This window comes from Hylobates moloch, unplaced genomic scaffold (assembly GCF_009828535.3).
Source record: "Hylobates moloch isolate HMO894 unplaced genomic scaffold, HMol_V3 SCAFFOLD_5, whole genome shotgun sequence".
Lineage (NCBI taxonomy): Eukaryota > Metazoa > Chordata > Mammalia > Primates > Hylobatidae > Hylobates > Hylobates moloch.
The window spans coordinates 59,248,038-59,275,770 of record NW_026652280.1 but is presented as its reverse complement, the minus strand read 5'-3'; the positions used below and the strand labels follow the sequence as shown (position 1 = coordinate 59,275,770).

General features: G+C 40.9%; 1 protein-coding gene across 1 annotated transcript; it reads right to left on the bottom strand.

The window, feature by feature from the left end:
• Positions 1–362: 362 nt before the first annotated feature.
• CLUL1 (clusterin like 1) lies at positions 363–27,733 on the bottom strand. Its single transcript, XM_032152684.2, has 7 exons — positions 27,615–27,733; positions 26,356–26,504; positions 20,715–20,882; positions 18,256–18,688; positions 12,215–12,352; positions 4,200–4,414; positions 363–554 (listed from the first exon to the last, which is right to left on the bottom strand). Exons 1-7 carry the CDS (start codon positions 27,718–27,720, stop codon positions 363–365), a joined length of 1,401 nt encoding a protein of 466 aa, XP_032008575.1. The 5' UTR covers positions 27,721–27,733.

Below are 27,733 nucleotides of genomic sequence, written 5' to 3'. Positions count from 1 at the left end.
AACTTTTCATCAAATTTAGGTTTATTCCTTAGGATTGATTTCAGAAGTGGAATGATTATATCAAAAAGAAATTTTATGGCTCTTCATATGCATAATCAAATAGCTTTCAAAAATGCAAAACCAATTATGTTCCCACCAATACATGACATATGAGAATTCCCATTTCATCACATTCCTATCAGGATTTCTTGGGTTTTTTTTAATTTGCAAATTTGATAGGCAGAAAATGCCATCTTGTTTGTTTTCATGTCTTTATTAATGAGGTTAAACATATTTTCCAGGTATTTTGAAACAAGTTTTGTTTTTCCCTTTTGAGAATTAACTATTCCTGTCAACAAGGCATTCCTAACCAGGCACTCTGCTTACCAGGTTTTAAAATGTTCCTTAAAATGCTGTAGAGCTTTTGCCACTATGTAGCCAATGAAGTTAGAACTCTCAGCACTTTCTTCAAGAGGGATCTCGAGTGTGAAATTAGAGGAAGGCAGAATGCTTAAGTCTGTCGTTATTGTTTCATCTTGTTTGGAAATATTTCCTTCATGAATCCTTGGAACTACCTACAGAAGAAGGATTATACAGTAAAAGATTACTAAATCCCAATACACATTCAATAGTAATTTAAGACCACCTTAGTCAGGATAGGCTAGGTTGTGCTGAGGTAACAGATTAGTCCTGGCATTCCTAGGGCTTCATGCAACAAAGATTTATTTCTTGTTCATGTTAGGTGTCCGTTACAAGGGCTCCACACCAGTAAACACTGAGGAGCCTGGTAGGCAGAGGCGCATTATCTCATAGCTGTAGCAGATGAATTCATGACTTTCTTTGTGCCCTCAGTGGAAAAAGAGAATAGATGAGCACACATAGGCTCTTCACTGTCTCAGTCTACAAAGAACCCTTTTCAGTTTTGCCACGCTTCATTGGCCAGAACTTGCCACATGGCAATGTTTAACCACAAGGGGAGCTGGAAAATATGAGAGAGGAGGTGGAATGTTTGCTGAGTATTACTGTCTGTGCCACAAACTTTATTGCATTGCACCAAGTTTTGTACTGAGTTTTCCTAGAAATTTACAATTTATGGTTGTAGGTGTGATTTTGGCAAAAATCAATGCAAAATTTATGTTACTCTTAATGAATAGCATGTATGTTACTCTCTTAATGAATTCTCAAATGTATAGACTTTGATTTGAATCATTTAAATGGAACTAAACTGATACGCAACTTGATGTAACCTTAAGAGAATGATTAAAAAAATTTTCCCTTCTCTTTCGGTGAGTATAGCATACATAAAAACTGCATAAAGTATTTATGTTTGGTTTAAATAATTGTAAAGTAAACACCCATGTAACTATTATACAACCAGGGGCCACAACCGTTTTCACCTGCTGGAATTTGTATATTTCTTTCAAAGACTTCTCTTCAGCACTTGCTATTTTATGGGTTTGTACTTTTCTTTACATGGTGAAATAAGAGCTGTTTTGAGGGCCGGGCGCCGTGGCTCACGCCTGTAATTCCAGCACTTTGGGAGGCCGAGGCAGGCGGATCACGAGGTCAGGAGATCGAGACCATCCTGGCTAACATGGTGAAACTCCGTCTCTACTAAAAATACAAAAAAAATTAGCCGGGCGTGGCGGCGGGCGCCTGTAGTCTCAGCTACTCGAGAGGCTGAGGCAGGAGAATGGCGTGAACCCGGGAGGCGGAGCTTGCAGTGAGCCTAGCTAGCGTCACTGCAGTCCAGCCTGGGCGACAGAGCGAGACTCTGTCTCAAAAAAAAAAAAAAAAAAAAAAAAAAAAAGCTGTTTTGAGAAAAGTAACTTCACAGGCAGTTTAGCAAAGTGGTTACGTTCACTGATTCTAGAGAAATACTGCTTGAGTTTGAATTCTAGTTCTACCATTTACTAGCTGTGTGAGCTCAGACAAGTTGCTTAACCTCCTTTGTGCCTTATTTGAAAAACTGGGGAAAGAATTCTACTTCCCTTATAGGGTCATTGAGGGTATTAAATGATCTGATATGTGGAAAAAGTTCTTAGAACATTGCCTGACACCTAGTAAATGCTCTTTAGTGGTAATAATAGTCATAAAAATGTATAATTGAAAACCATAATTTTATTTTATATAGAGGTTTTTATATAGATGTGCCTTTGTTATCAGCATAAAGAATTTTAGATAAATCTGTTAGTGTTACTCAGAGACACTAGAATGGAAATAAATTGAAGCACAAAATATAAAATACTGACAACGGTAAAAACAACTAAATACTAACTGTAGATTTCTAAAGGTTGAAAGCACTGCTAAAGTTTTTCTTCAAGTTTTATTCTTCAAGACAAGATTTTTTCTTCGTTAAACTAAAGTCTATATATGGGAGGATGACAAAATATGTTGCATTATTTTACCTTCCTCAAGTATGATCTAATGGAGTTATAGAATCAGACAGCTGGCAGGGATTGGAACAGTGGCTTTCAAAACCCTTTGACTGTGGTCTGTAGTAATGAATACACTTGATATCATTACTCAAAACACACATGTATGTCTACATACAAAATGGAAATGAAATTCCGTGATGTGCATATGACATGAAATGCAATGCATGCTAATATTTTCTACTTTGTCCTATTCTATTTTTTATATGGGTTTTAATTTTGTTTTTAATTAGCTTGCTGTGACTTTCTAAACTTATTTCTCAAATCATGCATGATCCACAGCTTTGTAGTTTGAAAAAAGAGGGAAATGCTGGATTATAGAATGTCGTAAGTCTAATTTCCTAGAAGCAGTGCCTGAAATTCTGACAGAAGTGGTTTATAAAGGAGTGCTCTCAGGTGCGACTTTTAAGGGGATGAGGAAAGCAAACTAGAGAAGTGAAAGGAGCTAAGCAAGGATATGGCTTCAGATGACCGTTAGCCTCAGCCTGATCCTGCAGGAAGCTCTGGGGCATAAGTGCCCCAAGGGCAATCTTTGGGAGAAAGTTTCAGAGATAAGCAGTTAGCAGCAGCACCAGCACCAGTGGGAGCTGGTAAAAGGGATCCCCAGGGATCTGGATAGGGCACTGACATACTACACAGAATATTGCATCTTCAATTGCTCTGCCCAGTAATTTTTGTATCCAGGTCTTTTTGGGAACCCCTCAATACCAGCCTCATCAGGAGTCACTAGCCTGGTGCATTTGTAGATTAAAGTAATGTGTGTGTGTTGGAGGGGGGATGTCTTAGGAAGAAAAGTCACTTGCATGTTATGCAAAAAGTTATTGACTGAATCTGGGAGTCATGGTATAGGTAGAATTTAAGATGGCAAAATGTTTTTATTTTTGTTTTTTTTTTTTGAGACAGAGTCTCCCTCTGTCACCCAGGCTGGAGTGCAGTGGCACGATCTCAGCTCACTGCAACCTCTGCCTCCCGGGTTCAAGTGATTCTCCTGCCTCAGCCTTCTGAGTAGCTGGGATTACAGGTGTGCGCCATCACACTTAGCTAATTTTTTATGTTTTTGGTAGAGACGGGGTTTCGCCACATTAGCCAGGCTGGTCTCGAACTCCTGACCTCAAGTGATCCACCCACCTCGGCCTCCCAAAGTGCTGGGATTACAGGCATAAGCCACCGCGACCAGCTGGCAATGTATTTTTACGTGAAGAGTAACATATAAATGTTTAATTCTCAAGATAACTCAGTGGCTTTATTGTGCCAGCAACTAATAAGAGCTGTAATTTACAGAGCTCTTGTTTTGTATAAGAAATCTATACTAATCACTTTATAGGTGTACACATTAAGATAGCTATGATTGTTACCATTTTACAGGTGAACACTGAGGCCTAGAATGGTTGAGGTACTTTCCCAAGCTTACTCAGCTGGTAAGTTTCAGAGTCAAATTTTGAATTCAAATTGCTTTATTTGTAAGTCTTCTCTCCTAAAAACTACATTGGCCAGATTTCTTCAAGTTTACCTCTATTAGTTATAGCCCTATAACTCTAAGCAGAAATAGCCATTTCTAGATTAGAAAGCATTTTGTGTTTTAAATTGATTTTCTTTATGGACTTTCTTGTTTTCTAAAAACCACGAGCTACGTTAAATCAAGTCAGCCTGAAGGCAATCACAATGGAAATATGAATATCTCCTACAGCTTGTTTTCAAATTCAGACACAGTTCATAAGTAAATTAACAGTGAAATCAAGGTATACACATGTCATCTCCTTATCTGCTCTTGGGTCTCACCTTTACCTGTAATGAATTAAAGATGATCTCCGTTTCTGGGGTCTGGTTTGCCAGTTCAGACACCCAGCCAAATTGCCCTCTCATCTTCTCCACCAGATAGGCGGTGTCCTCCAAGTGCTTCCGGGTCATCTGGAGAATCTGGCCGTACTGCTGATTGGATACATTGGCCAACCTGATCGCCTCATCTAATTCTGTGTGCAGAGCAGGTACCTCAGGACAGTCTAGCAAATAAGAAAGTAACGTGGAGAAGGAAAAAGTCCATGAAACTTGGAGGTGGGCAACATGGGCTTACGTCCCAGCCCTTACATTCTCTATTTTCCCCTTTTGCCTGTAGGAGTTTTTAGTTATGCCTGTTGTTCTGGAGTAATTATTAATATCGCCTACATCTGTGTCAAACCAGATCCAGTTTAACTGTTAATTATATGGTTTTATGTAACAGAAACTGGGCTGGAGACAGAACTTTCTGTTATAAATTCCACATGCCTACCACCTATATTAAGACAAAATTTGCCAAAACAGATGAAGTCCCTACTATGCCCCTTCTACATCACATCCCATTTATCCCTTAAAAAGGACACTACTATTTGATTTTGGATGTATAAGTCCAGTACCAGTAATTAGTATGGGAAAAGAGGAAAAGAACCACATATAGTGAAGCCGCTTTAAATTAAGACCAAAAGTGTATAGTAAATAGTGAAAAAAAAAAGATTTGTGATGTTTTGGAAAATATTTTATATTTATCAATAATGAAATTATAATTATAGTTGTGTGCTTAGTATTAGAACAAAGTAAATTAAAGCTGATTGAAGAGACAAAATTATTATTTGATTAAAGGTATGATATTTATTTATAATAGCAAAACCTTGAAAGCAAATGTACTTCAGCTAGGGAATGAATAAATACATTGTGATATGCCTACATACACCAACATACAACAGTGAATTAATGAACTAGAGCAGCACGCATTCACATGGCTATAACCCTTGCAAACTACACTGAGTGAAAAGCCATATTGCAAAAGAATACATAAGTGATAATACTTATATTGTTAAGAAAGAAAAATTATCCAGAACTTGGAAATAAGGCAAAAGAATGGCTGCATTTCCTTTTGTTTCTTTTTCTTTTCTTTTCTTTTTATTTTTTTCAAGACAGTTTCTCACTCTGTTACCCAGGCTGGAGTGCAGTGTCATGATCATAGCTCACTACAGCCTCGAACTCCTGGGCTCAAGTGCTATTTCCACCTTAGCCTCCTGAGTAGCTGGGACTACAGGCTCACACCACCATGCCCGGCTGATTTTTAATTTTTTTGTAGAGGCGGGTCTCACTATGCTGCCCAGGCATGTATGTCCTTTCAATGTCATACTAAATTATTGTCTAAGGGGTCCACCCAAAGATCACTTCAAGGTCTAGGGAAGAGATCCTTTGTTGGCTTCACTATGTACTGTTGATTAGGGCCGGACTCCATGAAATTACCCGTAAATTATGGATTGAAAAGTGGCAAATGTTTGTCTAGTAGAGATGTAAATTATTTTGGTCTGATAGAAAAGATAATGGCAAGATTTACAGTTTAGTTGCCCTTTTGAATATTAACTAACATACCTAATTTCATAATCTTTTAGCATTCTGTCTCTCCTTGACTGTAAGCACTCCAATCTCTCTTATACTTTTTTGACCCAGCTCTAACACCCTGCTGGTTCCTTCATTAATAAGTTAAATAGTCAAATTAACATTTGACATGTGCCCATTTCTTTTTTCTTTTTCTTTTCTTTCTTTTTTTTTCTTTTTTGTTTGAGACAGAGTATCACTCTGTTATACAGGTAGGAGTGCAGTGGCACAATCTTGGCTCACTGCAACCTCTGCTTCCTGGGATCAAGTGATTCTTGTGCCTCAGCCTCCCAAGTAGCTGGAACTACAGGTGCATGCCACCATGCCTGGCTAATTTTTGTAGTTTTAGTAGAGACGGGGTTTCACCATGTTGACCAGGCTGGTCTCGAACTCCTGGCCTTAAGTGATTGCCCACCTTGGCCTCCCAAAGTCCTGGGATTACAGGCATGAGCCACCGTACCCAGCCAGACACGTGCACATTTCATGTTTGTATGAAGCTTTTTTTTTTTGAGATGGAGTCTCGCTCTGTTGCCCAGGCTGGAGTGCAGTGGCGCAGTCTCGGCTCACTGCAAGCTCCGCCTCCCAGGTTCACACCATTCTCCTGCCTCAGCCTCCTGAGTAGCTGGGACTACAGGCACGCGCCACCACGCCCAGCTAATTTTGTGTGTGTGTGTATGTTTAATAGAGATGGGGTTTCACCATATTGGTCAGGCTGGTCTCGAACTCCTGACCTCGTGATCTGCCAACCTCGGCCTCCCAAAGTGCTGGGATTACAGGCATGAGCCACCACACCTGGCTGTATGAAGCATATTTTTAAGTTTAAAAATTCTACATTAACAATGCGAAAATCAAAATGTAAAACATTGCTATGTATGATATAGGCATGTGTATATATTATATGTATATAGGCACGATACGAGTGGGAAGAAATGCAAGGAAATAATTAATACTAAATTCAAAATAGCACTTTCCTTTTGAGGAGATAAAGTGAATGTGATGTGGAGGGGGACACAGTGGGGCTTTGTCTGTTTTGGTAATGTTCTATTTCTCAATCTAGGTGACTGAGAATTTTTTTTTTTTTTTCCTGAGACAAAGTCTCGCTCTGTCACCTAGGCTGGAGTGCAGTTGCTCGATCTGGACCCACTGCAACCTCCGCCTCCTGGTTTCAAGCAATTCTCCTGCCTCAGCCTCCAGAGTAGCTGGGACTACAGGTGCGTACCACCACACCTGGCTAATTTTTATATTTTTAGTAGAGGCGGGGTTTCACCATGTTGGCCAGGCTGGTCTCGAACTCCTAACCTCAAGTGATTCTCCTGCCTCAGTCTCTCAAAGACCTGGAATTACAGGCATGAGCCACCATGCCTGGCCTATTACATCATTCTTTATATATTTATAATAAAAAGCAATTTATAATAACAGTTTTAAGCAGCATGGGAGCATATTAGGACATTCTTTACATTTTACCTTTGCAACACTAAACTTTCATTGAATTTGTACTGTATTATCTGATGTACACTGTATCTATTATCTGGTGCATATTGATTATCAGGTGCATTTTAATGTATTATCTGATTTATTCTGTATTATCTTGTGACATTCAGGGATTATTAATAAACTATTTTAGCTGGGTAGAATGAAATAGATGTTAATGATACATAGATGGGATGCTTGAGCAGAACTATTTTTGTAAGAGGTCAGTATATTAAGTGTATATTTTTCTGTTACAAAAACCTATGCTTCTGTATATAACCTTGCAACTGTGACTTAAAAAACAAATATTTGAATAATGAGAATCATTGATACTTCAGACATTTTATTTAATCTTCTAAAGATGTGTATGAAGCAGATACATTACTCCCCCTTCCAAATGATAAAACAGGCTGAGAGAGTCCTCGAGTCAGCAATTCAGGAGAGAGAGCACTCATTTTTTATTTTTTTAACTTTTATTTATCTATTTATTATTATTATTATTATTATTTTTCAAGACGGAGTCTTGCTCTGAGGCCCAGGCTGGAGGCTTGATCTCAGCTCACTGCAACCTCTGCCTCCCAGGTTCAAGCAATTCTCTTGCCTCAGCCTCCTGAGTAGCTAGGATTACAGGTTCATGCCACCACGCCTGGCTAATTTTTGTATTTTTAGTAGAATGGGGTTTCGCCATGTTGGCCAGGCTGGTCTCAAACTCCTGACCACAGGTCATCTGCCCACCTCAGCCTTCCAAAGTGCTGGGATTACAGCGTGAGCCACCGCACGTGGCCAGGAGAAAGAGCACTCTCAACTGCTCTAGGTAACCCTGAGAAAAGGTCCAGTTTATAATCAAAGCTACCTGGAGCAACACTTTCCAAACCCTTTCCTGCCCAACAAGACATTCTAGATGTCAAAATTGTCTAATATACATTCTAAGGTGGGGTAGATGTGTCCATGGCAGAAAATTTGGCACAAGAGGGATGTGGAGAAGTAGACAAGTCCATTTGTATAACGGACTCTGCTTTCAAAAGAAGGGGGAGAAAAGACCAACTACTGAGGTGGGGAGAGGCTGAGAGAGAATGAAGTGGAAGAGGGAGAGAAAGAACAATCCTTGTTCTTGTTCTGTGGCCTGTGTAACCTGAATTCCTCACTAGCCCAACTAACCTGAGAATTCAGTGACAATAAGAACCCAGGCTGGAGGCCGGGCGCAGTGGCTCAAGCCTGTAATCCCAGCACTTTGGGAGGCCAAGGCAGGTGGATCACAAGGTCAGGAGATCTAGACCATCCTGGCTAACATGGTGAAACCCCGTCTCTACTAAAAATACAAAAATTTAGCTGGGCGTGGTGGTGGGCGTCTGTAGTCCCAGCTACTTGGAGGCTGAGGCAGGAGAATCACTTGAATCTGGGAGGCAGAGGTTGCAGTGAGCCAAGATTGTGCCACTGCACTCCAGCCTGGGCAACAGAGGAAGACTCCGTCTCAAAAACAAACAAACAAACAAACAAAGAACCCAGGCTAATGATATTTCAAAAGGAGAAAGGGGCTGGGCATGGTGGCTCACACCTGTAATCCCAGCAATTTGGGAGTCGGAGGCAGGCAGATCACTTGAGGTCAGGAGTTTGCCACCAGCCTAACCAACATGGTGAAACCCCATCTCTACTAAAAATACAGCAAAGTAGCTGGGCATGGTGGCGGGTGCCTGTAATCCCAGCTACTCGAGAGGCTGAGGCAGGAGAATCACTTGAACCTGGGAAGCAGAGGTTGCAGTGAGCTAAGATTGTGCCATTGCACTCCAGCCTGGGCGACAGAGCGAGACTCCAGCTCAAAAAAGAAAAAAAAGAGAAAGGGAGTGTTGTTGACTCTAAACAGGTTTACTAACCACTCGAATAATGATCTAATTTAATAGACTCTATTAAATTCATGTTTTTTTATTTAATTGAATAAAAAAATTAGAAAGGGAACTTTACTCCTTTTGAGTTGCAAAGCATATAGATGTTTAGAACCTCTACAGTGCATTAAATTGCACAATGGAAAGACCTATTTCATAATGGAGAATATTAATATGTAATTTACAGGCTCCTTGAACAAGGTGATTAAATAAAAGTAATATGTTAAAAAGTCAAACTTTAAAGATGTCTAATAATTTTTAATATCATATATGCATACATGTACATATGGTCCCCAACTTACAATGGTTCAACTTACGGTTTTTCGAACTTATGGTGGGTTAATTGTGACATAATCCTATCCTAAGTCAAGGAATATCTTATGTTTATGGTTAAAAGTTTGGAAAATACAGAAAGAAGTATTTTTAAAAATCATCTTTAATCTTAAAACCCAAAGGTAACTTTTATTAGTATTGTGGTGTATCTAATGATACTTTAAAAGCCAATATGTTTAGGATATTATGTTGTTTAACATTGTAACAATTCGTTGGCCGGCTCGGTGGCTCACGCCTGTAATCCCAGCACTTTGGGAGGCTGAGGTGGGACAATCACGAGGTCAGAAGTTCGAGACTAGCCTGAACAATATGGTGAAACCCCGCCTCTACTAAAAATACAAAAATTAGCCAGGTGTGGTGGCACATGCCTGTAATCCCAGCTACTCAGGAGGCTGAGGCAGCAGAATCGCTTGAACTCAGGAAGTAGAGGTTGCAGTGAGCGAAGATCACACCACTGCACTCCGGCCTAGGTGACAGAAAAGATTGTAACAATTCCATTCTCCCTTTTCTCTGAACAGCAAAATTTGTTGCAAGTTGCTCACTGTTAGATTGAGGAGAGAAAGCAAAGAGAGGGACAGGAGTTTCCACTGACTATGCTTTTTGTTCTTTGTGTTGATATAAATTACTCCAGTGGTCTTCACTGTGGGAAGTTAAGGGCACAAGAGCTATTACTTGGTAGTAAATGAATTATAATCTGATTTTTCTGAACTTCCTTTATAGCAGGGGTCCCCAATCCCTGGGCCATGGACCCGTATCAGCCTGTAGCCTCTTAGGAACAGAGCTGTACGGCAGCTCTGTGAGCGGCAGGTGAGCAAGCATGACTGCCTGAGCCCCACCTCCTGTCAGATCAGCGGAGGCATTCCATTCTCACAGGAGCACGAACCCTATTGTGAACTGTGCATGCAAAGGGTCTAGGTTGAGCGCTGCTTAGGAGAATAATGCCTGATGATCATCCCCAAACGTGCCCTCTGCCCCATCATCTTTGGAAAATTGTCTTGCGTGAATCTAGTCCCTGGTGCCAAAAGGCTGGGGACCACTGCTTTACAGAATTGTGTTAGAACCCAAAGATTATCTTGGGTCCTTTATTTACAAATTACTCAACTGAGGCCTAGACAGCATAAATGACTTGCCCCAAATCTCTAGCTAATGTTGTAGAATTTACTGACATGTTGATTTCTGTCCGTCCTGTATCTTCCAATTTCCTACTCTAAGCCTTTCAAAATTTCCTTCCCTTAGGGCTTTAGTGAGATAAAATGCAGAAGCATAGGAATCAAAAGCTCTTGTTTTATATAAGAAAATTTGTAATTTGGCCCTGGTGGGGTGGGAGGAGTGACTTTAGTCTGGAGAAGGAAAAGGGAATGAAGGGAGGGATGGAGGAAAGGGAGAATGATTTTCTACCTGGGGAAGGACTAGAAAGGCCACTCTGGGAGGGAAAAGGATTCCTGGGGCTTGGGAGAAGAAGCCACTTTCCCTATTTAAATGCTAATTAGTTAATTAACCCACCAATGGGAAAGAGCCAATGCCACTTTCAAAAAAAAAATTTCACTTGTCTAAACATTGATTTACAGAATGAAAAGGTTTCTTTCATGGTGGGGGTGAAGGGGGTGGGGGTGGGTGAGGGTGTGGGGGGGTTCTTTTTCTTTGCGGTAAGAAGGAAGGAGTTGCCCTAATTTGCTCAAGGTTTTTCTTTTGCACACATTAGTGTTTGGTCATTAATCATAAAAAACAAAACATCATAAGAACAATTAGGGAATTAAAGAAAGTGAAAGAATGACATACTTTGGAATAATAAAAGTTTATAAACCAGGCCGGGCACGGTGGCTCATGCCTGTAATCCCAGCACTTTGGGAGGCTGAGGTGGGCGGATCACAAGGTCAGGAGTTCGAGACCAGCCTGGCCAATATGGTGAAACCCTGTCTCTACTAAAAATGCAAAAAAATTAGCAGGGCGTGGTGGCACATGCCTGTAGTCCCAGCTACTCAGGAGGCTGAGGCAGGAGAATTGCTTGAACCCAAGAGGTGGAGGTTGCAGTGAGGAGAGATTGCGCCACTGCACTCCAGTCTGGGCAACAAAGCAAGGCTCCATCTCAAAAAAAAAAACAGTTTATAAACCTACATTGAGCGCCCACAGATGGAAATGAGCCTGCAGAAAAGTGCTTGGAGGAAAGCAAATGAATCCACCATGCTTGTGACATGAGATTTTGTCCTCTGTCCAGAATACTAAAGAAATCCTAAAAAAATGTTAGATATGAGTTCTAAATTTCTTTTCAAAGAATCAATATGTCAGTACATTCAATTCTTTGCCCTCTAATTTTAAACTTAATTTCCTTGTAAAGCAACCTTTTTCAATTACCTGTTCCGCCCTGACTCATTCCGATTACCTGCTCTGTCATAACCATTTTTCCCGCCAAACCACTCACCCCGTCACTCTCTTTAAATTAGCCAGTCGCAATTAGTTTAGCCTGTGCGGCCTAACCCTAGCCAATAGGGGAATGACACAGCAGCAGGGGCCACGTGCGTCAGGGATAAGAACCCCTTCCCCTCTCTTGTCCAAGTGTGCACTCACCATTGCTCCATCTGTAAGGGCGCACCCTCCTATAGAAGTAACTTGCCTTGCTGAGAATTAAAAAGAAAATTTTATATTCAAGTGCTATTTCTTTTGTGGCACCAAAACTTTGTAATAAAATATACCCCAGAACTTACAGTATAATACAAAAAAATAGCAATTATTTACCTTCAGATAGGTGAGCCTGACATTTTTGGCATTTTTCATGAAATTTGGAACATCTTGACAAATTCTGGTCAAGTTCCCCACACAGTCCTCTGTCCTGCCCAGGTAACATCTTTGAAATCAGGCCTCCGTGGTCGGGGGCTACAGGGAACATAACATTTACACGTTAGTGTCATAAGTTTTCACTTTAAAGAAGTGGAGACAATGCCACTGCTTTTTCTTACCAGTGCTTTCAAAATCTTTTTCCTATATTTATGTATGTATTTAATTTATTTATTTTTGCCCCTTGTGGTAGGCAAAATGACTGCCCAAAATATCCCCACCCTAATCCCCAGAACCTGTGAATTTATGTTATGTGGCAAAGGGAAAGTAAGGTTGCAGATGGAAATCAAGTCTTGCTCTGTTGCGGCAAAGGGAAAGTAAGGTTGCAGATGGAAAACAGAGTCTTGCTCTGTTGCCCAGGCTAAAGTGCAGTGGCAGGATCTTGGCTCGCTGCAACCTCTGCCTCCCGGGTTCAAGTGATTCTCCTGCCTCAGTCTCCCAAGTAGCTGGGATTACAGGCGAGAGCCACCACGCCCAGCTAATCTTTGTACTTTTAGTAGAGGTGGGGGTGCGCCATGTTGTCCAGGATGGTTTCTTGAACTCCTGACCTCAAATGATCCACTCACCTCGGCCTCCCAAAGTGCTGGGATTACAGGCGTGAGCTACCGCGCCCAGCCCTTTTTCCTATATTTAGACACAGAAATGCGTGTTGGTGCAATACTTTCCTAGGACAACTGAACATCTATTAAAAATTGCATATACTCTTGAATCCAAGAATCTCATTACTAGAAATTTATTAGTAGTATATACACACATATATTAATGCATGTAATTTTATTTTCTAGGAGGAGTCATGAAGAATTATTAATAACTATCTTTTAGAAGAAGGACTTGATAAGGTAGGAGAGGGCAGCTTTCATTTATTTGTTCTTTTATATATTTGATTACTTTAAAACTCGTGTGTCTTATTTATATCATCAGTATTTCTGATGTCAATAGGAGTAAGTAAATAGGTGATTGTGAACCACTTTTTCTCTTGGACTTTTCTGTATTTTAGAAAACCTTTTAATAATTAATTTTTTAAGCTACAATTGGGAAGAAGTTTCAAAGATATTAGAAATGTCTGTTTCTTGTGGGTGGTTGATAGGTGTTTATTTTATTACTATTTTTTTTTGCATTTCTCATATATGAGTATACACACACACACATATATATACACACACATATGTGTGTATGTGTGTGTGGAGATGTATATACTGTTATGAACAAGGGGTCAAAGATTTAGGAAAATACCTAAAGCAGATCAAGTTTTGAGAAGTTTTTTCCCCTAGGAGAATTAACAATCCATATAAAAATGTGTAAAAGAGAAGTCTATCCAACAGAAAATTGGCAGTTCCTGATAGAGTGTTTGAAATTAGGAAACATGTATTACCAATTTACAACCTGATGATTTTCTGTTAGATTAAATCCTCAGCATTTAAAAATGAAACATTTTATTTTGAGATAAATTGCAAAGTCCGTAGTTTAAAAACAGCGAAGCATTGTTTGATGGAATGGCATGTAAGGTACCCATCCCCTTTGGTGACTAGGAAGTCAATTTCTCCCAGCTGCCTTCTTGGACCCTCTTCTCTGCCCTGTATAGCCCCCTGTGAGAATTTCCAGTGCAGAATTAATTCTTGCTTTATGTAGTGTTTGCTTTCTTATCTTTGCCATTAGACTCTAAGCCTCTTGAGGGAAGGGACTTGGTCTTGCCATTTTAATCTTGTCATTCTTCAGTACCTTCTTCTGCCATTTTACCCATGATATGGTGATGTAATTGTTCACTAATCTGTTTTCCTTTCTCTGGACTGAGCTCCTGGAAGTCAGAGCCTGTGTCGTAATCATCATTTTATCTCTAGCATCTAGATTAATACCTGGTATGTACACCAAGGATGACAAATTCTAGGCCCATATGACACTAATTCCCCATCCCGCAGCCACAGCACAATCCATCACCTCACTTAAGTTTAGCCTTGACAGAACCTCAGAACCCTTCCAGGGAGCTACTTCCAGTGCAGTCACTGAGATAAATCATCTACTCTCCCACCTGCCTGTCTGTTTCTCCCATGCAAAAATTAATGTCAACTAACACTCTCTAAGGCAGGATTAGAACCAGGTCTCCCGGCCCCCTGCACTGGTCAAGCTACAGTAGAACACGATCTCATCTGTTCATTCCAGGGATTCATAAGACAAATGAAGACAATTCCAAGAGCTACTTTCCTGGACCTATTCGCTTTCAACAGATTCAGGAACTGAGGTCCAGAAAGACCAAGGTAGGAAAGAAATATGAGACCAAAATGAACCTATACTCAAAAAAAGCAAAAAAAATTAATTATCAAGATATTTCTGATTATTTTTATTTCCGCTCTCCTTTTCCTGGTGTTCATAATTCAGTGTTAGCTATTTTTCGAATTTTGGCCCTTTAAACAATCATGACCAATAAGGCCCATCCATGAAGGTTGCCACACAGAACTTGCTCAGTAAATGTTGGTCAGTTACTATTATTATTAGCTCTGTTACAGCTACCACAGATTCAGTGGCTTGAAACAGCACAGATTCATTACTGTTTAGTCTTTTAGGTCAGAAGTCTGAAGTGGGTCTCACTGGGCTAAAATCAAGATGTCATCTGTCTCAAAAAAAAAAATGCAAAAATTAGCTGGGCGTGGTGGCACGCGCCTGTAGTCCCAGCTACTCAGGTGGCTGAGGCAGGAGAATCGCTTGAACCCGGCAGGCGGAGGTTGCACTGAGCCAAGATGGCGCCACTGCACTCCAGCCTGAAGTCAGAGGGAGACTCTGTCTCAAAAAAAAAAAAAAAAAAAAAAAAAGATGTCAGTAGGGCTAGTTTTTTGCGGAGGCTCTAGAGGAGAATTCATTTCTATACCATTTCCCGTTCCTCAAGGCCACCTACATTCCTCGGCTCCTGGCCCCCTTCCTCTGTCTTCAAGGCCATCAAGGTAGAGCCAAGTCCTTCTCTTGTGGCCACTGCTATTAATTCTTTTCTGCCTCCTTCTTCCACTTTTAAGGACCCTGTGATTATGTTGAATCCATCTGGATAATCCAGCATACTCTCTCTATTTTAAAATCAGTTGAGGATGGGCACAATGGCTCATGCCTGTAATCCCAGCACTTTGGGAGGCTGAGGTGGGCGGATCATTTGAGGTCAGGAGTTCGAGACCAGCCTGGACAACATGGCAAAACCCTGCCTCTACTCAAAATACAAAAATTAGCCAGGCATGGTGGCTCTTGCCTGTAATCCCAGCTACTCGGGAGGCTGAGGCAGGAGAATCACTTGAACCCTGGAGGTAGAGGTTGCAGTGAGCCAAGATCATTCCACTGCACTCCAGCCTGGGTGACAGAGCAAGACTCTGTCTCAAAAAATAAATAAATAAAAATAAAGTTAGTTGATTAACAAATTGATTTCCATCTGCAACCTTACTTTCCCTTTGCCACATAACATAAATTCACAGGTTCTGGGGATTAGGGTGGGGATATTTTGGGCAGTCATTTTGCCTACCACAAGGGGCAAAACTCAAAGTGTCAAGTCATTAGGCAGATTTTCTAGGGGCAGTAGGCTTATTCCTCACCAACTACCTGTCCAGAAAACTGATGGAAACCGCATTCAAGTGCTGTAGAGCCCCTGCCTGACTGTTCTTGATAAACAGTCCACATTTGCTCATCTGGGAAGACAATGTCTCCTCTGCGGTAGCTTCTGTGTACTGTCTGGCTAGGGGAGGGATACTGGAGAAAGAAGAGTACAATAGTGTAACACAGACTTTTTTGTTTGCTATTTTGTTTTTGTCTTTAATATTTGCATTCACAGGGGACTTTGGCTTTCCAGGTCATCACTGAGATGGAAGTGGCACGGAGGGTCTGGGGAGGGTGCGTGTGAGGCAGCTGAGAGTAGGGCTGGCCCCCAGCTGTGTGAATGAGAAGGCAATGGTGGCAGACAGTGGAAACCCATGTTCGTAGCTGGTGTGCGGGAGAGGGTTACAGTGGTTGACAAATTATCTAGATTCTGGCATGTCTGATCACTACTGACAGTCCTGTGCACATGAGAATGTAACCAATGCTTGTGTAAGGCTGCTACACAACATGGAAGGGAGGAGCCCTTTTGTTCTAATGAACACATTCTCAATGTTATTCCAAGACAGTTGATATCCATTTAAACAGTCAGGCTAAAATCACTTAATACCACCCAGCCTGGATAGATTTAGTCTACTCGCCTGGTGTTTATCCTGAATATTTCATGAATTTGGAACCTCAGAATGGACTACCAGACCAAATACTTGACTTATAAAAAAAGTCCACTGGACTCTGAAATAGAACCCAACACTTCCAGTAATGATGGCTGTTCTCTGTTCGTGGAACGATGGGACCTGAAGGATGTAATGCACTGTTTCCTAGCTTCAGTTTCTGAAAGGTAAACTTCTCCTATGTAGAGGCCAGTTATGTAATGTCATGGCGATTTTGAGAATCTGATTCAGACGTTGCCAGCTACAGCTAATATAATTGAAAAATAGTCAGATAGGGTCAGGTGTGGTGGCTGGCTGGGTGTGGTGGCTCATGCTTGTAATTCCAGCACTTTGGGAGGACAAGGTGGGCAGATCACCTGAGGTCAGGAGTTCGAGACCAGCCTGGCCAACATGGTGAAACCCCGTCTCTACTAAAAATACAAATTAGCCAGGCGTGGTGGTGGGCACCTGTAATCCCTGCTACTTGGGAAGCTGAGGCAGGAGAATTGATTGAACCCAGGAGGCAGAGGTTGCAGAGAGCCGAGATCGCACCAGTACACTCCAGCCTGGACAACAGAGCAACACTCCATCTCAAAAAAAAAAAAAAAGAGAGAAAAAAAAAGAAAAAAGAAAAAGAAAAATAGATAGAAGGAGCCCATTTTATTTTTCATCTCAGAGGGAAGCAGCCTTCAACCTGGCTTAGTGGTCAATACAGTAACAAAGGAAATGCAGATCCTACACTTGACCCTCATGGCAACTCTCATTTCTCGAATGCTGCATCTAATTTACTCCATAGAAACCCACAGAAGATATATGCTGCCTTAAAACATAAAGCAGCATTGTGTCTCCAACATGGATGCCATGAGGCATGATTAGTGTTGGTAGAAGGCAATTCTAATCTAATATTTCTGTAGTTTGGTGTTTATGAGCATTTTCTGTGGTTTTATGCATACACTTTATGATTTAAGGAATGATTGTAGTGATTCAGAGGAGGGCACTAAATTGCTCTGGTTATATGTGAGAGTGGGCTTCTCAAACTGGGAGTTGAGGACTCCAGATCAATTTTAAAGAGGCTCTCTGATGCTTTAGCAGAATACAGCTGAGCATCTGCATGAGCTTTAATAAATGAGGGAAATGGCCAGGCATGGTGGCTCACGCCTGCAATCCCAGCACTTTGGGAGGCCAAGGCAGGCGGATCACCTGAGGTCAGGAGTTTGAGACCAGCCTGGCCAAGATAGTGAAACCCCCGTCTCTATTAAAAATACAAAAAAATTAGCCGGGCGTGGTGGTGCACGCCTGTAGTTCCAGCTACTCGAGAGGCTGAGGCAGGAGAATCGCTTGAACCTGGGAGGCAGAGGTTGCAGTGAGCCAAGATCACACCACTGTACTCCAGGCTGGGTGACAGAGTGAGACTCCGTCACAAAATAAAATAAATGAAGAAATAATAAATGAGGGAATTGCTTTTTTTCAAGTTCTCAACCTATTAGCATTTTTTCTTTCTGCTTTGAAAATTTGCTGTAGAAAGAGTTCAGTTCTCAACAATGATGGAAGAGGGATGGTGTTTAGCAGACTTCAAAGCTTCTTTTAAGAGGCTCTGGGAAACATTTTCCATAAGTTGTCTCTTCAAGAAACGCTATACAATGTGACTCAGAAATGTCTACCATTTCTGAAGCTAAACAAAACTTGACTTTAGTGTAAACCTCTAAGTAAAAGTAATCTTTTAATACTTGCCTTTGTCTTGTTTTGGTAAATCTTCTATTGCCTTCAGTGTCTTAGTAATTGTTTCACTGACACTTTCATAAATAGAGACACTGAAATTACAAAACAGCTGGAAGAAGTTGGGAATGTCCCAACGTTGCTCAAGATCTGCTTTTGTCATCGGCTCTTTAGAGAAAGCTGGAAAAAAGTAAGGCTCAGTTAGGTCTGTATCTGATACGAAATGTGATTGAAAAGCCTGGTCAAATTCTTGCTGCATCTGTCTGAAGACGTTAAAACTCCTATTAAAGAGAGAATTCACATCCACAGTCAACTGGCTGAACACATCCTCCATTTGGGTCAATTGTGCATCTTCCTCAATGAGCTTTACACTGATGGGGAGATCTTTTTCATTATCTTCATGGAAAGGAAATAGAAATTGATATATCTTCCTGAAAAACCATTCAATCTGCGGAGTAGAGTAGGGGACAGAAATGGAATAAAAAATTATTTTCTTTCTCGACCCTTTCTTTTCTTCCTTCCTTCCTTCCTTCTTCCTTCCTTCCTTCCTTCCTTCCTTCCTCTTCTTTTTTTCTCTTTTTTTTTTCCTTTCCTTTTTTCTTTCTTTCTTTCTTTCTTTCTTTCTTTCTTTCTTTCTTTCTTATTTGAGATGGAGTCTTGCTCTGTCACTCAGGCTGGAGTGCCATGGCACCATCTCGGCTCACTGCAACCTCCACCTCCTGGGTTCAAGCGATTCTTCTGTCTCAGCCTCCCGAGTAGCTGGGATTACAGTTGCACGCCGCCATGCCTGGCTAATTTTTTTTTTGTATTTTAGTAGAGACAGGGTTTTACTGTGTTGCCCAGGCTGGTCTCGAACTCCTGAGCTCAGGTAATCCACATGCCTTGGCCTCCCAAAGTGCTAGGATAACAGGGGTGAACCACTGCACCTGGCCCTGGACCATTTCTTATTGCAAATTTTAAAGTCAACTTACAGTAGTCATTTCAAATCAAGAATAATTCTGGGCAAGCTAGGATGAGGCAATTAACTTTAAGATAATTTCTTAACCCTCTTATACCTGACTTTGCCTTTGCCTATGGAAACAGGATCTGAAATTTCTCCTGGTTTACATTGCCCACCAATAGCCTAAAAAGGTCAAGTTTTCACTTTGGGAGGCCAAGGCGCATGGATCACCTGAGGTCACCAGGCTGGCCAACATGGTAAAACCCTGTCTCTACTAAAAATACAAAAATTAGCTGGGCGTGGTGGCAGGCACCTATAATCCCAGCTACTCAGGAGGCTGAGGCAGGAGAATCACTTGAACCCAGGAGGTGGAGGCTGCAGTAAGCCAAGATGGCACCACTGCCCTCTAGCCAGGGCAAAAGAGCCAGACCTCGTCTCATGAAAAAAATAAAGAAAAGAATTTGGGTTGATTGTCTGCCTCTCCCTCTACCAGCTTCTGTTTACTTGACTCTTCATCCACAAAAACAAACCTTTAAAGCCCCAAGAAATGTTCATAAGATCACACAACTGACCCAGATGGGAATGATCCCCAAATCTCCTGACTTCCTGCTAGTGCTCATTACACCATATTCTGGTGTATTAGCAGGTGACAGTAGCTCTAAAAATAGAGCAGATGCAATTAATAGTGGAGGCAAATTAACTTGGCGCATTCATTGTCTTAGTAGTTGCTCCCTTTGTAATTGAGTATGGCATTGCCAAGACAGGAGCATGCTCTAATTAGTATGTGCTCTAATATGGAGCGTGAAATTCCACTCAATTTTGTATTCAGTTCGCTTCTTGAAGGGGGAGGAAAATCTAGCTTAATTGGAGCCGTTAGTGGGGCAGAGCTCATCCTATTCAGGTCACCACCCTCTGTGATCCCTCTGCTCAGAAGATAACCAAAGGGTACAAAAAAGAAAACACGCCAGTCCTACATACATTGGTAGGGCAAAAGGGGACGTGAAGGGGTGTGTGTGTGTGTGTGTGTGTGTGTGTGTGTGTGTGTGTGTTATGCATAAGGAGGCAAGCATGTTGAAGGTGAGATTTGGGAGGCAGGGAATATCTTTAAATATTTGGCCTCCAGAAGGAAAAATTAATGTGGACTGAAATCAGAGACTGCAATGCTATGATTCCAAATGCAATTTGGTAAACATTTACTGGATGCCACCAATGCATAAATGAAGACAAATAAGATATGATCCCTGCCCTCAAAGAGCTTACTATCTATGGGAACATGTTCACAAATAACAAATACAAGGCAGAAAGCCAGGATATTTTAAGAGATGCATTCAGTGTCCGCTGAATGGATGCTCTACCTTATAAATCGTGTATACACAGGTGATGGTATGTAAACATTAGTATTAGATTCTAGAAAGCAAAAGGCCTCTATCAGATCAGGCATCTCCGTTCTAAATATTAACATAAATTAATAAAAAAGTAAGCTGAAATAGGTGCCTTAAGAACTGTGAAATCTTGAGCTCTCTTTTTCTCTTACCTTATTTTTCACAGAGGACCAACTAGGTTGGCAGGTTGTATAAATTCTCATGCAGTTATTTTCCAGGCAAGACCTGCATTCACCCCAGGAATCTGCCAAAGACACCTGGCATAGCCTTTCTTCTTCCTCCAGATGTTCTTGAACTTCATTCAGAAGTTTCAGGGCCTCCTAATTAAAAGTAGAAACAAAAGTCCAATTTCCATTTCATGATCTATGTGCGCCTTAGTTGATTTCACCCTTTGAAATGTACACGTTCTAACCTGCTTTTTCATTCTTTCTCCTTCAGGTGGCTCGCAGCTGTCAGATCTCCCCCAAAGCTTTCTGTTTAGTTTAAGGAAAGAGCACTGATTGATTCCTATTGAAGACTGTAAATCTTATTCATCTGTTCATTCATTTGTTCAATAAGTATTTACTGAGTGTTTGCTATGTGACAGACATTACTCTAGGTGTGGGTGACCTGACAATGAAGATGCCATCCCGATCTGGGAAGAACTGTGATTTAACTATTTACTGGTAAGTCTGTCTTCAATTCTCATCCACTGGGGCATGGGGAAAGTGGGCTTTACAGTTTATAAAGCTGGCACATTTTCTTTCTTTCATTTATGCTGTCTTTAATTGCTGTATATCCTTAAACACTGCAAGAAAGTGCAATTCTTGTATGTCAAGTTAAATGTTCCCGTTGAGTTACATTCTAATTGCCGAGACACAGGATGGCATCTCTGCAATTAGAATGTAATATAATAAATATATTTATATATAATGTAATATTAAATAAATGGGAATGTAAACAAGCTTTGTTCTTCTTGTTTATATTCCCAGCGCTCCCCCTTGTGGTGCTTGCTGTACTTGGCCAAGTCCTGCTCTGGGTGGTGAGGAGCCCAGCAGTAGTGTCACCTGTCCCTGCGAGCTTCAGCCCTGCCCCTGGAGTGCCTCAGGGGTCAGCACCATGGTGCAACAGACCTTTCTTCCTGTGACCCTGCAAGTGTGGATTTCTGAACCCCAGTCCCCTCCATGCCGAGATATCGTGCAGGGGAATGAAGTGAGTATGGTGGATCTGGCCATAAGAGGACAGCCTCAGAGCTAATGGAAATGACCCTTTCCTGGAGTATTAAGCCCAAAGAATCACCTGGGCACTGACAATCTTCCACATCTTCTCTGCCTGGCTAGGATTTGTCAGTTGTCCTCATTGTAAAGTTCGGCTGCTAAGCCAGGTAGCATTTGCTATGATCCACATAAGAAAACTGCCATGGCCCCAGCTTGCCAATACACATTTTGACCCAGACAGGAGTGTGTGTGTGTCCTTGGACTTTGTAGAACAATTTTGGAATCTTACATCTTTTTTTTTTCTTTTTTGAGACAGAGTCTGGCTGTGTCGCCCAGGCTGGAGTGCAGTGGTGCAATCTCAGCTCACTGCAACCTCCATCTCCCAGGTTCAAGTGATTCTCCTGCCTCAGCCTCCCGAGTAGCTGGGACTACAGGTGCATGCCACCATGCCTGAGAAATTTTTGTATTTTTAGTAAAGACGGAGTTTCACCATTTTGCCCAGGCTGATTTCGAACTCCTGGCCTCAAGTGATCTAGCCACACTGGCCTCCCAAAGTGCTGGGATTACAGGCGTCAGCCACCGCACCCAGCTGAATCTTACATCTTAAAGTGGTTGTTTTTCAGCAGGGCACAGTGACTCACACCTGTAATTTCAGCACTTTGGGAGGCCGAGGCAGGTGGATCACCTGATGTCAGGAGTTTGAGAACAGCCTGGCCAACATGGTAAAACCTTTTCTCTACTACAAATACAAAAATTAGCTGGTCGTGATTGTGGGTGCCTGTAATCCCAGCTACTTGGGAGGCTGAAGCAAGAGAATCGTTTGAACCCAGGAGGCGGAGGTTGCAGTGAGCCAAGATCATGCCGTTGTACTTCAGCCTGGGCAACAAGAGTAAGACTCTGTCTCAAAAAAAAAAAAAAAAAAGGTTATTTCTCCAAGGCAAGAAACAATACCTCCAGGATTTTCTCAATCAGTCCCAATTTTACATATTGTGCTCATTGTCCTCATAAGCCAAAATCCTAATATTCCCAATTCCAAACTACAGTGGCTATGTACCCTTGAGCAAATTACTTAATATGTATAAGCCTTAGTCTCCTCATTTGCAAATAAGAGTAATAGAAATAATAATAGTATCTACTTCTCAAGGTTTTTGCATTAAATGAGCTAAACAAGCAAGGCATCTATTATTATACCTAGTATCCATTATCATAGGCGAGACATCTATTATTATACCTAGTCCAGTATAATAACTAGTATCTCTCAGGCTTCCTTCCATTCACTGCCCAGAAGCAGAACAAAAAACAGTTACCAAATCACAGGTCCCAAGTTTTGGAAGTGAAACATTGCCATGGAAGAAGTAGACCTCTGTCTGGTAAACGTTCCTAAAGGAATATCCTATCGACGCCTTCCATTTCCTGCTAGGCATTGTACCAACTGGCAGGTTCACTCTTACAACTCTATTCCTATAGTTGACAGTTTATCGAAAGTACTATCTTTACCTAGCATTGAGCCAGGCATGGTGGCCAGTGCCTGTGATCCCAGCTACTCGGGAAGTGAGGCAGGAGGATCCCTTGAGCCCAGGAGTTCAAGACCAGCCTGAGCAACATAGCAAGACCCCATTTCATTAAAAACAAATACAAATAAAACCTGATTTGGGGGTCAAGTCACTCTAACCTTCTCTAGGGTTTCCTGCTTAATAAGTTTCAGATAGTCTCACTAAATATTAATAAGGAGGGGTGGCGGAAGGGGGCATTGGTGATACTGGGTCACCACTGAGCAGTACTCTTGAGAATGGGTGGGGCTCAATACTGGGAGACTAGGGTTGCTAACACCATATTTGCCAATTCATAATTTGTCTAAACTGACCTTTATTCTAGGCTTTAAGTAATTTTAGGGAGGGATACTCAGGGCTAAACAGATTTTTCTTTTCCAATTAACTTTCTAATTGAGTGCTTCAAACTTAAGAGTTTAATACAATGAATTTTTGTACAATAAGGTTTTTAAGAATAAACAAAAATTCTACTAGTTGCTTGGATTCTTCAGGGCCAGAAGTGAAATCCACATTTGCTTACTTGACCCACCCAAAGTGGAATATTCTTGTTAAAGCTGTATACCCTGTCCTCCTTGCCAGGAGGTTCAGGGATGTGAGAAAAGCGGAAAATCACTGAGTCCCCCGTGCACACATCTGCTGACTTTATCTCAGTTCATTCATTACAGTGTTGGAGTAACATGTTAATTAACAAACATCTCAAACCCCAGTTTTCTTAGCTATAAAATGAAAGTAGTGGTTTACCCAGATGTTCAAAGCATTCCATGTGATAATGTGTTTTGTGAAGAGTGTATTAGTGCTATCTAGTGTCTCTATTCCCAGATGGCCAGGCTCACAAGCCCACCAGGGAAGATCCCAGCTGGAGGGCTTCCACATTTTCCTGATGAGGAGCTATTTTAGATTTCCTCAAAATCTTTTGATTGCTGCCAAAAGGGAGAAGGGTTTGCAGCTGCTGGTCAGGCATTCTCCTTTCCTTGCCAGAACCCTGACTGACTCAGGGCAGTAGGTGGGGCTGCAACATCAACCAGTCCGGTGACAGGCTGGCACACAGCTTTGGGGTCAGCCTGTCACACTACCTGGCTCCAGTTGCTTAACGGACTCCCAGAGGCCATGATGCTCAGAAGTAAAAAGATGCAAGCAGCAATCTGGAATTCAGTGGCCCCCAACTTTATAGATAGAGGGATAGATAGAAAATATTAGAACTTCCACTTGTATTTTTAAATTAAAAATCTGACTGGGGTGGGGGGAATGGGGCATTGTTTAATATGTATACACTTTCAGTTTTTGCAAGATGAAAAGAATTCTGGAGATTGGTTGCAAGACAGTATGAATGTATTTAACACTACTGAATGGTACACTTAAAAATGGTTATGATGGTAAATTTTGTTATATGTATTTTACAACTTAACATTTTTCAAAAAATAAAAATAAATTTAAAAAGTAATTTACTCTCAACATTAAAATTGAAAATATTTTCCAAATTATTTTTGTTACAGTTTTAATTTCCTCTTTGATTTAAGGGTAATGTTTGAAGATAAGCTTTTTTTAAAAAAAAGCAATGTTTTGAGTGTGATGTTAATTATTAATGTCATTCAACTGCAAGCTATTCAATGTCTATAATTTAGAAATTTACTGAACTTTATACTGTAGCATACAAACAATTTTTTACATCTTCCAAAGACATTTGAATATAATATGTATTCTCCATTGATAAAATATGTAGTTCAAGCTATAGCTATTAAATAAAGCTATTTGAATTTTAAAAAGTGATTAGGCTGATGCATTATTGGATATACATGGTACTCTCTTGGGATGCATATGTCAGATATCGTATGTGCCCAACTGTGTGTGATGACCTTGGGAAAGAGGGGATCCTCTACATTCCAGAAGAATCGACTATCGTTCCCTTGCTCTATTCACATGCAGCCAATTGTAATGAGTTGCCGTGTAAGAGAACTCAGGTAGACTGGTGGATTTTATTATCTAGTTTTAACTAAACTAATCTTCACTAAAGACAGGAGGCTTAACAAGATTCTTGAAAAAAAAAAAAAAAACTTGGCAGATTTTTAAAAATGAATAATTTAAGCTCAAGTGGACCAAAAGCAAATGGCAGAGCTGACACTTGATCATTATGAGCTCTTTATTGGCCATGTGACAAAGGAAAACTATGGTGATCTAATTAGATCTGGCAAGTCGGCTAAAAGTTTCAAAATATCTAGAAGATTATTTGAAATGTGGACTTATATCCACACTTGCTAATGATGAATCTCACCTTAAATACATATTGTGCCTTGAGATATTAATGGTAGCAATTCATGTATCTAATTTGTAAGTAAATTAATATGTATATATTTAGGAGTGAGTGCTAACAGATTTTTTAGTCATAGGAATGAGAGACCAAAAAATTCTGGGCCAGGCACGGTGGCCCATGCCTGTAATTCCAGCACTTTGGGAGGGTTAGGCCAGAGGATCTCTTGAGCCCCGGAGTTCGGGACCAGCCTGGCCAGCATAGTGAAACCCCATCTCTTCTAAAAATACAAAAATTAGCCAGGCATGCTGGCAGGAGCCTGTAATCCCAGCTGCTAGGGAGGCTGAGACAGGAAATTGCCTGAACCCAGGAGGCGGAGGTTGCAGTGAGCTGGAATCAACTCCAGCCTGGGTGATAGAGTAAGACTCTGTCTCAAAAACAAAAACAAACAAACAAAAAACCAACTCTGGAGACCACTGATCTAGTAAAAAAAAATTCTTCAAATACTTTTACTCAATATCCTAACTCAGAAGAGACCAAGAATAATCTATTTTTGAGAAAGCAGCACTTAAACAGAGATGAATCCCCCAGATTCTGGGTTGGAGTCTTGCAGAAGCCTATCCTACATGAAATATGTTCTTCAAGGAAATCTGAAGCTTCCCTCAAACTTTTCCTCTAATAAAAGCAGCTATCCATAAAATTTATTATTAAGGAAAATAAGTAATTCATCAATCGCACTAACAAGTGCAATATTTCCAGTCCAGATCTGTGTAAGAACAGACATTATTTTCAATGACTGTACCTGCTTTTCTTCTCTGCATTTCTTCAGGGTGCTCATTAGATTGATGTGTTCTTTCTTTTTCCTTTCCATCATGATTTTCATTTGCTTAATACCAATCAAAGCCTTCTTCACCTCTTCATCTGTGTCTATCTCCCCCACCTCAGAAAAACCTAAAAGACACGTGGCAATTTTTTCTTTGAGATCTGATCAGATTGCAAAACACTGAGTTCACCAACCTTTCATGTCTCCTAAGGAGAGGCTTAATTGTTCTTTTATAGGCTCATATTCTGAAAGCAGATCATAATGAATTAGCTGTCAGCTGCCACATGGACCCAGCTGCCACACGGACCATACCTTCTGTTCCTTACTTGTGAGCTCCTAAACAAGTAGAGTTCACTGAGCCTCATTCTTGTCATCTTGCTCAGGCCCTGTTTTCATTTATCCATTTTTTTTCTTTCATTTAAGACTCAAGTGTGTTTATATTAGAGAAAATTTTGCATTTTCTTCACAATTTATAGTAAGTGCCCAGCTGGGGACCTCAAACACAGTCAGCAATTTCTCTTTCTCTCAGCTTCAGTTACCTAATAAGGAGGCATGAGACCTAGAAAGTATCCCATGCAATACAAGCTTCCTTAATAACCTAATGGACATGTCTTATACACCTTTAATAAGCCCTTAGTAAGTTTAAAATTCATTGTCATTCCCTGTTCAAAATAGCTAATGTGGCCTACTAAGGAGCTTATTCTTGACTCGGATTTTAATTACAGATGCTAAATCAGCTACATTTTAGCTAATTTGTTCTTCTAAATATTAAGTACCCAAAGCATATATCACCAAGCAAAAGTTGCAAGTTAATGGCCACAGAACAACCAGATTCAATGTAATTATAGCCCACTCTTTCACTAGTTTAAGAATAATTGCACAGATTACTCTAATGGTTTAAATTTTTCAAATGCTAGAAAAGTATTTCACTGTTCATTAGAGCTGTGCTGAGATGACACCAACCATCTGGATGATACAAAAAAATGCAGTGAAAAAATTGGCAAGTTGTATCTACATGATACAAACATCTGGAAATGTGAACGCCTGCAGAGCCGTGATTGGAATTTTCTATTTTTACCCAGATGTTTGGCGTCATGATGACTTGGTTTAAGTGCCTTGAGAACGTTTCACCGTGAAAACAGCGAATATGGTTATCTCTCAACTGCGACTCACTATAAATACCAGCAGGACAACCAACATGCAAACAGGACACAGCACAGATAAGAAACCAAACATACTCTTCAGGTTTTCGCTGATAGCAGTTTTGTCCTTCCAAGTGGGTGCACAGTGACCGTCTTTCAACCATAGCAGATACACAATAAACACCAAGAGTGGCGGCTTCATGTTCCCGCTGTTA